The sequence below is a fragment of the Petaurus breviceps genome, unplaced genomic scaffold, assembly GCF_028583685.1.
Source record: "Petaurus breviceps papuanus isolate PSGF00001 unplaced genomic scaffold, PetGlider_PUasm1.0 470, whole genome shotgun sequence".
NCBI classification, from domain to species: Eukaryota; Metazoa; Chordata; class Mammalia; order Diprotodontia; family Petauridae; genus Petaurus; species Petaurus breviceps.
Window position 1 is genome coordinate 4397870 of NW_027186350.1, and position 14009 is coordinate 4411878.

Below are 14009 nucleotides of genomic sequence, written 5' to 3' on the forward strand. Positions count from 1 at the left end.
TAATCTAGGTAAGAGAAGTGATGAGGACCTGAGCTAGTTAATTTAAGGACCCTGACTCATTTGCAGCCATTCCCTATGTCATCTTGACTAGAAGTCCTCAGTTTTTTACTTTAAACCTATTTTCCAGTCACCTAAAATGTGACCAGGAAGATAATTGGAAGATGTGGGGATTCTGTATATGTAGAACATCTGGATTTATGGGAAATATTAGACAGTCTCTCATGATATCCTTGTGAACAGAATCTACTAGAGGTATAGTGGTTCTGCCCTTGACCCATTCCTCATCAGAATTTTTATCTATCACTTGAATAAATACATGGATGGCATAATTAACAGATTTGTGGATTATTGAAATCTAGAAAGACTAAGTAATGCTTTGGGTAACAAATTCCAAAAAGATCCTGGTATTCTGGGATGATAGACTAAAGCAAAAAGATATAAAATATTAGAGGGATAAATGTGAAGTCTTGAACTTAGTTTCATTATAGTTGCATGGATGAATTTTTTTGTATGGAAAAAAAATTGAGTTTTAATTGGCTGAAACCTTTGTTGGAGTTATTAGTGTAATGTGATTTGGAAAAAAAAACACACCCAAAAAACCAAATGTAATCTTAGACTGTATGAATAAGAATGTACTGTACTATCCAGAATAACAGTGGTTATAGTCCTGTAACTCTGTGCTATGCAGTGTTGTGTTATGTCTCAGGTGCCACATTTTCTAAAGGACACTGACAAGTTGAAGCATCACCAGAGGAGGGTGACCAGAATTATGATGATCATTTTATGCCATGTAAAGAAAGGAATCATTAAAAGAACTGAGGATTTTAACCTGGAAATGAAAAGACCTTAACGAGAGGCACAATAGCCATAAGTACATATTTGAAGGGATAGTACAAGGAACAGAGATTATATTTATTTTCTGTGACTTTTTAGAGGACAAAATTAGAACTAGTGGATACAAGTTACAAGGGAATAAAGTTGAACTTGCTGTAAGGAAGAAATTCCTACTAATGCTATACAAAAATAAAATGGGTTACCTCATACAATCGTGAGTTCCACATTAGTGGAGTTCAGACTGAAACTGAATGCCAGTTGTCAGGGGTGTTATAGAAGATGCTCATACAGCTGGTATGTGGGTAGACTAGATGATTTATGGTCTGTTACAACTTTTGTGATTTTGTGATTCCATGCTTATGAATGACAGGACAGGCAAAGTTTCTCTGGAACCTGAGAGTTGTGGGGAAAACTCTGAACCTGTCAAATTTTTCTAGGTTTCTGTCTCTGTCCCTAAAAAAGAAAAGAACATTTTCTGAAACGCTTGTAATTTTCTGTTGATACCTTTGAACTTGAATAGATTTGAAGGGTATCAACAACAGCCAAATATACCTAGGTGAGCTAGTCTTTCTTTAAAAAAAATTTGTCAACTTCATAACTTCCATGAAAAATGTTACATTCTAATAATATCAAAGTCCATTTTTTTTGTCCCCTTCTATGTCTTGGGGGAAGAAAAAAATCTATGTGAGGCTCACATCCATAGTTCATTTGATAGGATCTTGCTTCCTTGATTTTGTTAACCTATCCCTTACTATTATTTTCAATGTGTCCTTTTTGCCAATGTGCAATATTAGTCACAAGACTGGTAACAGAGGGGCACCTAGGTGGTGCAGTGGATAGAGCACTGAACCTGATAGTCATGAGGACCAGAGTTCAAATCTGGCCTCATAAACTTACCCTGGGCCAGTCACTTAGCCTCAATTGCCTCTCCCTCCCCTGACAAAAAAAAAAGACTGGTAAATAGACTATATCCTAATCGTATTGGTGAGGGAATGATTGATATTTTTTCTTTTTTCCTTCAGGTAGTTGGAGGCAAAGTAAAGAAACCAGGTAAACGTGGTCGGAAGCCAGCCAAAATTGACTTGAAGGCAAAGCTTGAGAGAAGCCGACAGAGTGCAAGAGAATGTAGGGCCAGAAAGAAGCTGAGATATCAATATCTGGAAGAATTGGTGTCTAGTCGGGAGAGAGCCATCTGTGGTCTCAGAGAAGAACTGGAAATGGTAAGACATTTCTGTTTTGTTCATTTTAGCTTTATTTCTAAACCAGTGCCTATCTCCATTCACTTAGGCAAAAGAACAACAAATTTAATTTAAGAAAGAATAGAAAATTTGTTAGGTACTATATCATGTAGATCGGTGGTGTCATACTCAAATAGAAATGGCTGCCTATCAACTTAGAAAACCACAAATTAACATTACCTATATCTTATTGTATTTTCACTTTTTTGTTTAACATTTCCCTATTACATGTTAATCTGGTTTGGCCCACACTAGAGAGTTTTGCAAGCTGTGTGGTTGACATTCTGGTGTAGCCTCACAGCCATCCTCTGAAGTATGATGATTTGTGGGGAGGCAAAGTAATAGTACGTTATATTTACGTAGCCCTTTGTAGTTTAATAGGGACCTTTCCTTATGACAGTCTTGTGAGGTTGGTAGTGGAAGAGCTAAGTAATGTAGCTGAAGTGCTGGATTTGTGTAGGCAGAACAAAAATGGCGTATTAAAGTAGAGAGAATATAAGGTTAGAAGATTTTGAATGCCAGGCTGAGGAACTTGAACTTAATGTATAGGGTGAATCACTGTAGTGGAGCATTAATGCCCTACTGAAAATTTTATGTGGGGAAGATTTCTGTAGGAGCAATTTATAGATTTCTCTTTATCCTACATGCATTTACTGACTATAGAACATCTTGTGAGACACTGAAGTAGAAAGAAAAATAAATAAAAAATAGTTCTTGCTCTTGAGGCCCTTATAGTCAATACAAAAAAGTATATGGTGAGTGTATGAACAAAATGTTTTGATAATTCTAAAAAGGGTAGAGATCACTGGAAGACAGATCAAGGATATTTAAGAATCATTGTCTCCTTGGAAACCATGACAAGAAAAAAAGAAAGACCTGGATACTCTATTTCAAGAAATCATAAATGAAAATTACCTAGCTTTGTTAGAGTCAGAGGGCAAAGTGAAGAGAGGAAGAATCTGCCAATCACCTTCTGAAAGGAACTCCAAAAAGAAAAGTTCAAGAATGTCATAGCCAAATCCAGACTTCTCAGGTCAAAGAAAAAAATAGTACAAGCATCCAAAGGGTATATAGTCAGGACCATACAAGACCTGGTGTGACTACTTAAATTGAGAGGAAATCTTTGTATACAATGTTCCTGATGTCAAAAGAGATAGACTTAGGTAGCACAGCAAGTAAGAGCACCGGCTCGGACACTTAGCACCCACCCAGAAACACCTGGCCGTGTAACCTTGAGCAAGTTACTTAACCCCAATTGCTTAGGGGCGGCCAGGTGGCTCAGCGAGTAAGAGCACCGGCTCCAGTGTTGGGACGACCTGGAGATCGAATCCCGGGCTCAGACACTCAGCACCACACCCAGAAATAACTGGCTGTCTAACCTTGAGCAAGTTACTTAACCCTGATTGCTTAAAAAAAAAAAAAAAAGGAGATAGACTTGCAAACAAGAATAACTTACCCTGCAAAGCTGAATTAGGGGCGGAATGGATTTTTAAAGGAATAGAACACTTTCAAGAATTTCTTTTTTTTTTTTTAAGCAATTGGGGTTAAGTAACTTGAACAAGGTTACACGGCCAGTTATTTCTGGGTGTGGTGCAGAGTATCTGAGCCCAGATTCGAGCCCCCAGGTCATCCCAACAATGGGGCCTGTGCTCTTACTCGCTGAGCCACCTGGCTGCCCCTAAGCAATTGGGTTTAAGTAACTTGCTCAAGGTTACAGGGGCCGGGTGTTTCTGGGTGGGTGCTAAGTGTCTGAGCCCAGATTCTATCCCCCAGGTCATCCCAACACTGGGGCTGGTGCTCTTACTTGCTCTGCTACCTGGCCACCCTAAGAATTTCTGATGAAAAAAATGGATATGAGTAGGAATTTTGAAATATAAACACTGAAGAATCCAGAGAAACCTACAAAAGTAAATTTATTTGTATAATTGAAAGAAAGTATATGGCGATATAATAGTAATGTTGAAATAAGGGGAAAAGGAACAAGTATTCCTTCAGAACTTTCATGTTTTTGAAGGTTACTAATGGAGTTAAATAAGAAAAATAAAGTTCCTAAGAGTGGTTTGGTTCTGTTCTGAGGTGTTTAAGAGGGGAAAGAGAAGGAATAGATGTGTAGAGTGGAGGAAGAAGGGGGTGAAATTTGCCTAGGATCCGTTACTAAGTGGAAGAATGGGGGTTTTCTTACATTTATATAGTAATGCTTTAATGTTTATAAAGGGCTTTGATCCCCATGATAACCTTTTGTGGTAGGTGTGCTATATTATTCCCATTTTTTAGATGAGGGAACTGAAGTAGAGAGGCTAAGTGAGTTGCTCTGGGTCACACAGCTAGTAGCTGCCTGAAACAAGAGTCAGTGCTTTAGACTCTTGAATCCCGCTTTATTTACTACAGTCAAGAGGTGTTAAACTCACAGGCAAAACTCCCAAGTGCTTGAACCAGATTAAAATGTAATTGGGAAATGTTTAACAAAATAAATAAAAATACAACATGGATAATGTTAACTTGTGGTTTTCTAAATCAGTCTGTTTTACAGAGATCCATTGCTTACAGATTTTGATACCACTGCTCAGAATACCACACTTTCCTGGCATATGAACTTAAACATATCAATATGTGTAAATGTTTGTGGTTGACATAAAAACATCCCTGTTGATTCTCAATACGTTTTGTTTTCTTCAGAACTTTTATTAGGCAATGTGTAGCCAGGTCTCTTCTACCTGAGGAAGAAAGGGGTTAGTCCTATGCAAAATACTATGCCCCATTCCTCCCAATATTATAGAAAGAAGATTCACCTCCCTAACTGTAGGAGAGGGTGGGACTCTCTAAAGGTAGGCATGTGCTCAAAAATGTCATCTCATTGACTCATGAGCTCCCTCTAATGATGCAGAGCCCAGCACATCCATATGTGCCCATCCTGTGTCTTATCCATGTCTTCCCAAAAGTTATCCATAGGGGGTCCACCAAATGTCTCAGAGGCTTTCCTTGTTTTCTTTTGCGGTTGTGAGGGTCTCATAGGAACTCTTTGACTATCTACCTGTCATTCTCCATTCTCTTAATGATTAATGAATTAATTAATTCTTTAATGATATCTTTTACTCCTGTTTTTCTGAGTTGCTTGTTGGTTATATGTTACAGACTGTTCACACTTCCTTGCCCTCTGTATGATATTCATTTTAGTTCTCAATTCTCAACCTTCTTGACTTTCCTGCAGACTTTGACACTCTCAATCATTGTTTTCTCCTTTATACTTTCTTTTCTCGTGATTTTGATGACACTGCCCTCTCCTACTTCTCCTTCAAGTTCTCTCCTCCTCTATGCTCACCAATTGTGGGATCCTCTCAAGGCTTTGTCCTGGATCTTATTTTCTTTTGTCTCTGTGATATTTCACTCAGTGATCTCATCAGCTTCCATGATTTCAATGATCTGTGTAAATAACTCTTAGATCTGCTTGTCTATCCCTGATTTCTCTCTCCAACTGTTGTCTTACCTCTCCTTAACTCTTCACTCTCGCCCTGTCTGCCATATCTAGTCTATGCCAAGTACTGTGATTACCTACTACTTAAAAAAAAAAAAGCAAGAGAAATGAAACCTGTTACAAACATGTATAGTCAAGCAGAACAAATTTCTGCATTAGCCAAGTTGGGGGGAAAATGTGCTTCAGTCTGCAGTGAGTCTCACATCTCTCTTTCTCTGGGAATGGATAGCATGTTTTATCATGAGTCCTCTGGAGCTGGTCTTATTGTATTTAGCAGAGTTCCTGTCTTGCAGGGTTGTTTGTCTTTACAGTATTATTGTTATTATATAAGTTGTTCAGGTTCTGCCCACTTCACTTTGTATCAGTTTATCTGTCTTCTCAGGTTTCTCTAAAATCATCCCCTTTATCTTATGGCACAGTACCATTCCATCACATACATATATGTGACTTCTTCAGCCATTCACCAACTGATAGCCAGTTCTTCAGTTTCCAGTTCTTTGCTATCATTAAAAGAGCTGTCATTACTATTTATACTCCTTATACCTAGCCATTACTACATATACTTTTTTCTCTCCCCTGACACAGCCGGTTACCCTGTTGCAGGTCTTTGTCACTCTATTCCTGGACTATTGCAGTAGCCTACTAGTTGGTCTTCCTTCTTCAGGTTTCTCCCCCTCCAATCCATCCTTGACTCAGCTGTCAAATTGTTCTTCCTAAAATACAGGTCTGACCACATCACCTTCCTACCCCTACTCATTAAAATCCAGTAACTCCCTGTCACCTCTCAGATCAAATACAAAGCTTTTCATAACCTGGTTCCCCCTACCTTACTCAGTCTTTTACTCTGTCTTCTTACTTGCTTAGTCTTATACCTTAACTCTACTTCCTCTGCAATCTAGTGACCTGGCCTCTTTGCCAGTCCTTCAACTCTGGATTCTGAGGTTTTCCCTCAGACTGTCCCCCATGCTTTGGTACTTTCTCTCTCTTTATCTCTATCTCCTAGCTTCCTTGGCTACCTTCAAGTCTCAGCTAAAGTCCCACCTTCTGCATTAAGCCTTTCCCAGTCCCTCTTAACGTTTAGTGCTTTTGTCTTTGACCTTAAATAGCACTTTGAACCTATTTTCGATGCTTTTATTTACCCATTTGTAGTATAGTTACTGGTTTTATGTATGGGATCCCTACCCTCCTCCATGTAAGCTCCACGATGGCAAAGATTATGATTGTGTCATAATTTCTTGGTATAATTCCCATTGATTTTATTTCTCAGCACGTAGAAAGTACATGATAAATATTTCTTGAATAGGACTTGACTGAATTCTTCTTGAATATACTTTACATTATTTCAGTACAAGCAGTGGTGTATGGCAATGGATCAAGGAAAAATCCCCTCCGAAATAAAAGCTCTCCTAACTGGGGAGGAGCAGAGCAGATCTCAGCAGAACTCGAACAGACATACCAAGGCTATAAAAACAGAAGCTAATAATAATTCCTGTAAGTACACAGTTTTTGTTAAATTGATAATTGTTGAAGTGTTTCATGGTAGGTCTTTCATTTGCAGTCTCTCTTCCCTCAAACTAAAAGTTTAGATTAAAATGAAATTTTTTTTCTTTTTTTTTTTTTTAAGCAATCAGGGTTAAGTAACTTGCTCCAAGTTACACGGCCAGTTATTTCTGGGTGTGGTGATGAGTGTCTGAGCCCGGAATTCCATCTCCAGGTCATCCCGACACTGCAGCCAGTGCTCTTACTCGCTGAGCCACCTGGCTGCCCCTAAGCAATTGGGGTTAAGTAACTTGCTCAAGGTTACACGGCCAGGTGTTTCTGGGTGGGTGCTAAGTGTCTGAGCCCGGGATTCGATCTCCAGGTCATCCTGACACTGGAGCCGGTGCTCTTACTCGCTGTGCTACCTGGCTGCCCCTAAAATGAAATTTTAATGTCATTTGTTATGATGAGCAAACAAAATGACATGTGTGTCTAAATATTAAAACATGTTTTGCCTGGGTGTATAAAGAGCACCTGATACTCCTTATGGGAAACATTTGTAGTAGAAACAATTGTCTTGTAGATAGGGGATTTGTGTTATTTTAGATATTTTCGGTATATTACTTTGTCATATTGAAATTGTCTTCATTCCACCAGTTGCTCTAAGAACACTTGGATTAATAAGGGAAGAACAATTATAAATAATCAGTCTTTCACATTCCTTTTTTTTTTAATCTGAAGTTTTATTCTTATATGAAGGAAATTGGTTTTTCAGTAACTGTCACGGATCAGGAAGCATCTTAATTATAAATTGAATTGAAGAATAGTAAATCAACCTATTACTGTTTGAATATATTTTTTAAAAGTCATAAACTATTCTGCAGGTAGATGCCTAATTGAGGCAAAAAAGCAGATTATCACAAGTTTAAAGTTTGTTTTGAAATTTCATTAGTGTTAAAGTTGTTTTTATTTTTCTTTAGGGTAAAGATCATTTCCATTTAAACTCACGAATCAGTTGCTGAATTGAACATTCAGAATCACATGAAGAATGGACAAGATTGGACTTTGGAATTTAATTTGCTACCTACAGTTCAGTAGTCATTTATGTTAACCTGCAGTTATTGACCAGAATCTGTGATCGTACATGTTGAAGGACCTTGAAACCTTCATCAACAGGAAAATTCAGATTATTCAGTCCTCTTTCATTTGATGTTGATAGCTGCAATAGATTTGCATATGATGTGATGTGTTGAAAAACCCATGTGGTATGGATGACAATAAGTTAAAAGACAGTAGTTTTGCACCTTAGCTCCATGTTGGTTAACTATGTTCTTTTCATTTAATTTTGTGTGTTGGTGTCACTTCATTTGCTTTGTTTTTTGTATGGTCTTATTCAGAGAAACCAAATAGGCTGTTTTCTAAATTATAAGTTTTCAGCCTTTAAAATGGACCTGAACTTCTTTTATCAAATTTACTTGAGTGATTTGTAATATATATTTCCTGCAGGAACCACAGATTTGTTCTGTGCATCATTCCAACATAAATTGTGCATATGTATTAACAATTGTATGCATTTCTATTTTTATAATCCATGATGATCTTTCTGTTATATTGCACTTATAGGGACAATCCATATGAAAAGCTATTTGGGGAAGCTTCTCTTGAAAACTCTTGTAGCTGTCCTCCCCACCTATATTTACAAACTGTTGAAATTTCCCCATCTATAATAGCAAGTAAATTAATCAGATTTTAAAATTACTTTTCAGGTATTCAGATGCAGTGAACATTTTGTTATTGCTGAATGTAGAGAGAGATATATAAAAAGAGAATGTAGACAGAGATATATAAAGAGAGATATTAAAACACTTTTTTTGTACACTTAACAAGCTTGAGAGACTGTTTTAGAGAAAATAGCTTAAAATTAGCTGCTGGTCCTTCGAGATCTTGTTTCTGCCTCAAGATCTGTAATAAAGCAACATACAGATTGCTTATAGCTCTAATGGCTGCCACAGTAACCAAAATACTGAGCTTCTTTCCTGACTTGAGACTAAAAGAGATTGGGCCTGATTTGTGCTCCATTCTGAAAAAAGCACAAGAGAAGGGTTATATTTCTGTTCTTACTTGTTCAAGCCAGAGAGATACCAGAGAGGAACCTGTATCTTGTGTATCCAAGGAAAACCCAGAGCAAATGAGCACTTTGGTCCTGTCCAAGCCACAGTTCTCTGTCCTGAGCCTCACAGTAGGTTCAGACATAGGTATTATGGCTGTACACATCAGTACCATAAATGTGTGAGGCCAGAGGGAACAGAGCAATTCTTCCATTGACCTTCACCATTCATATCCAGGTCTACATTTACATGAAGGTTTATTTTCCTCCAAAGTGGGTTTGGTATAGTATGAGGAATCAGGCTTACGACAAGTATAAAAATCTTTGAAAAATATACTTGTTTAAAACAAATACAAATAAGTACTGGATACAATTTAGTACTTCTACTCCTGCTTCTGTGATGAGGTATTTTATCATTGTCTCTTAGATAATTAGAAATTGTGATCTCTTACTGCTAAACCAAATTTATATATAATTGGTCCACTATTCCTTATCTATTGGCTTTTTCATCAAATGTCTGTTATGAAATGTTATTTTAGGGAAGAAACATCTTCCCTAAGAGGATGATGTGGACCATGATGGGGAGCACACAAGTGAATATATATCCTTCTTAGGCTATAAGTTATGCCCACATCTGGCCTGGGAGCCTAACAACCTGGTGTTCTTTGGAGTGCAAACTCAGGTTTGCCCCTTTGGTGTTTTGTGACCACCATTAGTAGACTGCTAGCTCACCCCTCCCCTTTCCCCCCCAGTCTTTGTGTTTTGGAGCAATAAAGGGATGAAGAATATTTAATGTTTTAGAAACTGGATATGTTTTTGTTGTTTTTGGTTACTTGATCATATGTGTTTTCCAAAATCCTAAGACTTGGTTTACATTGTTTCTGGGCCATTTTGAATACCGTCCAGGTGGTTATTGTAAATGTAAATATTCCAAAATGAAAATGGTTGTTCGATGGAATGTGCCTGTTATGCTTGAAATATTTCCTCCCTGGTAGTAATTCTGTATCATGTGGGGTCATTTGAGCTTTTGTTATAATATCTTTACAAGAGTTGATAATTTTACCCTCACTTAGAGCATATAGAATTCATGTAAGAGTAAATTACAATTTGTTGTGCTTACTTTACTCCCAGAACTTTCACTTTGGTTTTGGTGGACAAATAGATAAAACTAAGAGAAAGGTACCTTGGCTTTAAAAAGGAATGTTTTGAGTACTTTAGGGATTGTGCTGTCAGTGTATTTTGGTCACTTTAAAGCATGGGTAATAAATGTCATTGATGAACAGAACTGGAGCACTTCCTGTCCCATTTCAGTTAAAGAGCTTTTTTGTTTGTGAAAGTTCTAGCATTTCTCCTGTGGTTGGGCAGCAAAAAGCAGAGAGAGAATATGAGACGATGAGAGAATCGCCAGTTCTGAAATACTGCATGCCATGATACACTTTGGATGGAGAGCTACATTGGCATGTTTCTTTCCTATTTAAGAAAGATCTGGCAAAAAAAAAAAAAACGTATTTTTACCAGGTATTAGAGTCTCAATTAATTTACTATGAAATTGCTGTACTTCCAGTCAGTAGAATATGATATTAAATGAGTTCTAAAAAGTGAAGCTTAGAATTGAGTCTTGCTGACTAAAATATGTCTTTCCACGGTTCTTTACGTATCATCCCTATTTCATTGTAGCAAACTTATATCGTTGTTCACCAACTTACTGACAGTATTTACTAGTGCCATCTTTTAGCAATTGATCATCTTTCAATTATGATAGACCTAATTTGGCTTATTATAAGGGAGAATGTCTGGAATTTTAATTGAAATAAAGCCAAAATATTATAAATAACATAATTGATACATTTCACAAGAAATCAATTAAACATACCTATATTGCTTAAAAAGAAATATGAATTTTAAACCACATGGTATTTCTGGGACATTGAAGGAATTTTTATTTCTCTAAAGAGCATTGTACATTTATGTTTTTTATTAAAAATAAAAGAGGTCTCAATTACATGGTTCAAATTACTAAACTATTTCTGTTTAAATGTTTCTTTTAATGCTATACATTATGTAGACAGCTAGGTGGAGCAGTGGATTGAGTGCCAGGCTTGGATTCAGGAAGACTGTTCCTGAATTTAAGTCTGGCCTCAGACACTTACTTGCTGTGTGACCCTGGACAAGTCAGGTAATGCTGTTTGCCTCAGTTTCCTTATCTGTAAAATGAGCTGGAGAAGTAAATGGCAGGGGCGGCCAGGTGACTCAGCAAATAAGAACACCGACTCCAGTGTCGGGATGACCTGGGGATCAAATCCGGGCTCAGATACTCAGCACCACACCCAGAAATAACTGGCCGTGTAACCTTGAGCAAGTTACTTAACCCCGATTGCTTTAAAAAAAAAATAAAAAAGAAGTAAATGGCAAACCACTCCAGTGTTTTTGCCAAGAAAACCCGCAAATAGAGTTATGAAGAGTCAGACATGAATGAACCACAAAATTTATGTGACTGGCTTTTTTAAGAGTTAAATTTACAGAAGCACAGAATTTTAGAATTGAAAGGGACTTTAGCTGCTGTACAGTCCAGCCCATACGTAAAAAGAATTCTCCTTATAATTTATTCCACAAGTGGTTATCCAGCCTTTTCTTGAAGACCTCCAAAGAGGAAAAACTAGACAACTCTTAAGGTAGCTCATAACACTTTTGGATAGCTCTAATTATAGGGAAGTTTTCCCTTCCATTTAGCCTGAATTTACCCCCATACAACTTGTACCTATTTTTCTGGTTCTGTCCTCTGGGGCTAACAGAATAAATATGATTTCCCCCCCCCCCCCCATATGACAACTCTTGTGTCCTCTGGAGTCCTTTCTTCTCCAGCTTAAAACTAACCATTTCCTTCAACTGATCTTCATGTGACATGGACTCAAGGCCCTTCACCACCCTTGTTGCCCTGTGGACATTTCCATTCCAGCAACCAGTTCTTTCCCTATTGATAAGAATCAGAGCCAGAATAGAATTTCCCCTTGTTTGTTCCTCTATTATTTGAAGGATGAAGTTGTTACTAGGGCAAATCAGAAAGTTATAAGCTATTTTTTTCTGCTTTTGGCAGAAAAAAAAACATCTGGATAATTGAAGCCTCCTTTGCCAGGCTTTTGACTGGTGTCCCAAATTTCTCTTTCTTCTTTCAGTCCAAGTGGTCTGCAGACTGCCATGATAAAATCACTTCTATTTCTTCCTTCATTGACCTTCACTCAAATAGTCTCCATTATTCTCCCCTTTGCCTTCCCCTCCGCCCCATCTCTGCTCCTATTCTTGGATTTCCTCACATGAATTTTTCTTCTTAACATAGTGTACCTATTATATTTCTTTTGAGTAAGTTAGACTTGTCCAGAGCCATGGTCCAGTCATGGGTTTCTTCCTACCAAGACTCAGTGATGCCTATTAGATCAAATTTGCCTACTTAGATTAGGTCCCCTAGTTAAAACTCCTAGTTTCTTTTGCTTGTTGCTTGAACTTTGAGCATTTCTGTGTAGACATTTGAACATATAGGCTTTATTTATGCAACTCATTTCTTGGATTTTGTCTCTTGGGCACTTCTGGGTAGCCCAATTACTATTTTCTCTTCTTCACAACTATTCCCTGTGATACCAAAATGAAGAAATAAACATGGGCAGTCTTCTCCCTCTTCCAATCTTTTTTAGTTTCAAGTCTTTTTGATGAGATCTGCAAGTTATATAGCAATTACATTTTAAACCAGGCTTCATTAGGTTTATACATTCTGGCCAGAAATCTCAGTTCTATATTTTAAGCTGTGGTCCAGAAATCCAAATCCCATTCTCAGACACCGAATTTTTAGCCAGTTTATTCCCCAAATCAATTTTTCTTTCCTTCATCCCCTGCCTTCTGCGGGCAAAAGAGGGTGTAGCAACACTATTTCAGTCTCTTACTCAAGACTTCGTAATCATTTGCTAATACTTTTTGGGTTCTTTCTGGCAGTATCACATGCCCATGTCAATCACAAGAAGTGGGTATTTGTCATCTGGTTTTAATAAGTCTCAAGAGGCTCTTTGTTTTGTCTTGGATACACAATACTACATGACTACAACAGACTTAACATGCTTGTTAACAGCTCAAAGAATAGCTGCCTTCATATTCATTGCAGGGGTGGGGAACCTTCAGCCTCGAGGCCACACATGGACCTCTGGGTCTTCAAGTTGGACTCTTTGAATCCAAACTTCACAGAACAAACCCCCTTAATAAAGGGTTCGTTTTGCAAAACTTGGACTCAGTCAAAAAGCCTCATGCTAGAAGGCCACGTGTGGCCTCAAGGTCGAAGGTTCCCTACCCCTGGTAGGGAATCCCCAATTACTACTACCATTCTTTTATTATTTTTCTGCCTCTGGATGATTGCAGCTGATGGCTTCTTTTACCCTGAGGTCCATTGTGTCATTCTTTGGTGGATCAGCAGCTTCGCCAGAGAATCTAGCTCCCTCTTTTTTTCAAAATGACCTTCAAATATATTAGGTTCAAAAATACGGCTTCCCAGAGTCTCATCTGATCAAATCACACAACACTTCTCAAAGTGAGCCCCAAAACAAAGCCCCACATGAGGGCTTACATAGCCTTCTCCTGGCTCAGAGAATGTAACAACCTTCTTGACCCACTGGCCAATCACAAAGTATCTCCTGAGAAACAAGCCTCCCACCACAGGCTCCAGGTGCACTTAAGCCTAGGGGCAGGGAAGATCTTAAAAATTTACGTTTCCATTACAGTCCCATAATTCGTGATTATAGAATATAGTTAGAAAGATAACATTTGGGGTATTTCAACATGGCTGATGATGCCCATACTAGAACACTTCACCTGTCTGGGTGGCTAATGAGGGTTATGACTA

The 14009-nt window shown here is 37.9% G+C and overlaps 1 protein-coding gene across 1 annotated transcript in view; it reads left to right on the plus strand.

The window, feature by feature from the left end:
• CREBL2 (cAMP responsive element binding protein like 2) overlaps nucleotides 1–11154 on the plus strand; it is a 31280-nt gene extending 20126 nt beyond the window's left edge. Inside the window, exons 2-4 of the mRNA XM_069101505.1 lie at nucleotides 1857–2054; nucleotides 6891–7035; nucleotides 8004–11154. Of these exons, the coding sequence (XP_068957606.1) occupies nucleotides 1857–2054; nucleotides 6891–7035; nucleotides 8004–8008 (348 nt within the window). The 3' untranslated portion in view covers nucleotides 8009–11154. The remainder of the gene's footprint in view (nucleotides 1–1856; nucleotides 2055–6890; nucleotides 7036–8003) is intronic.
• Nucleotides 11155–14009: the final 2855 nt, after the last annotated feature.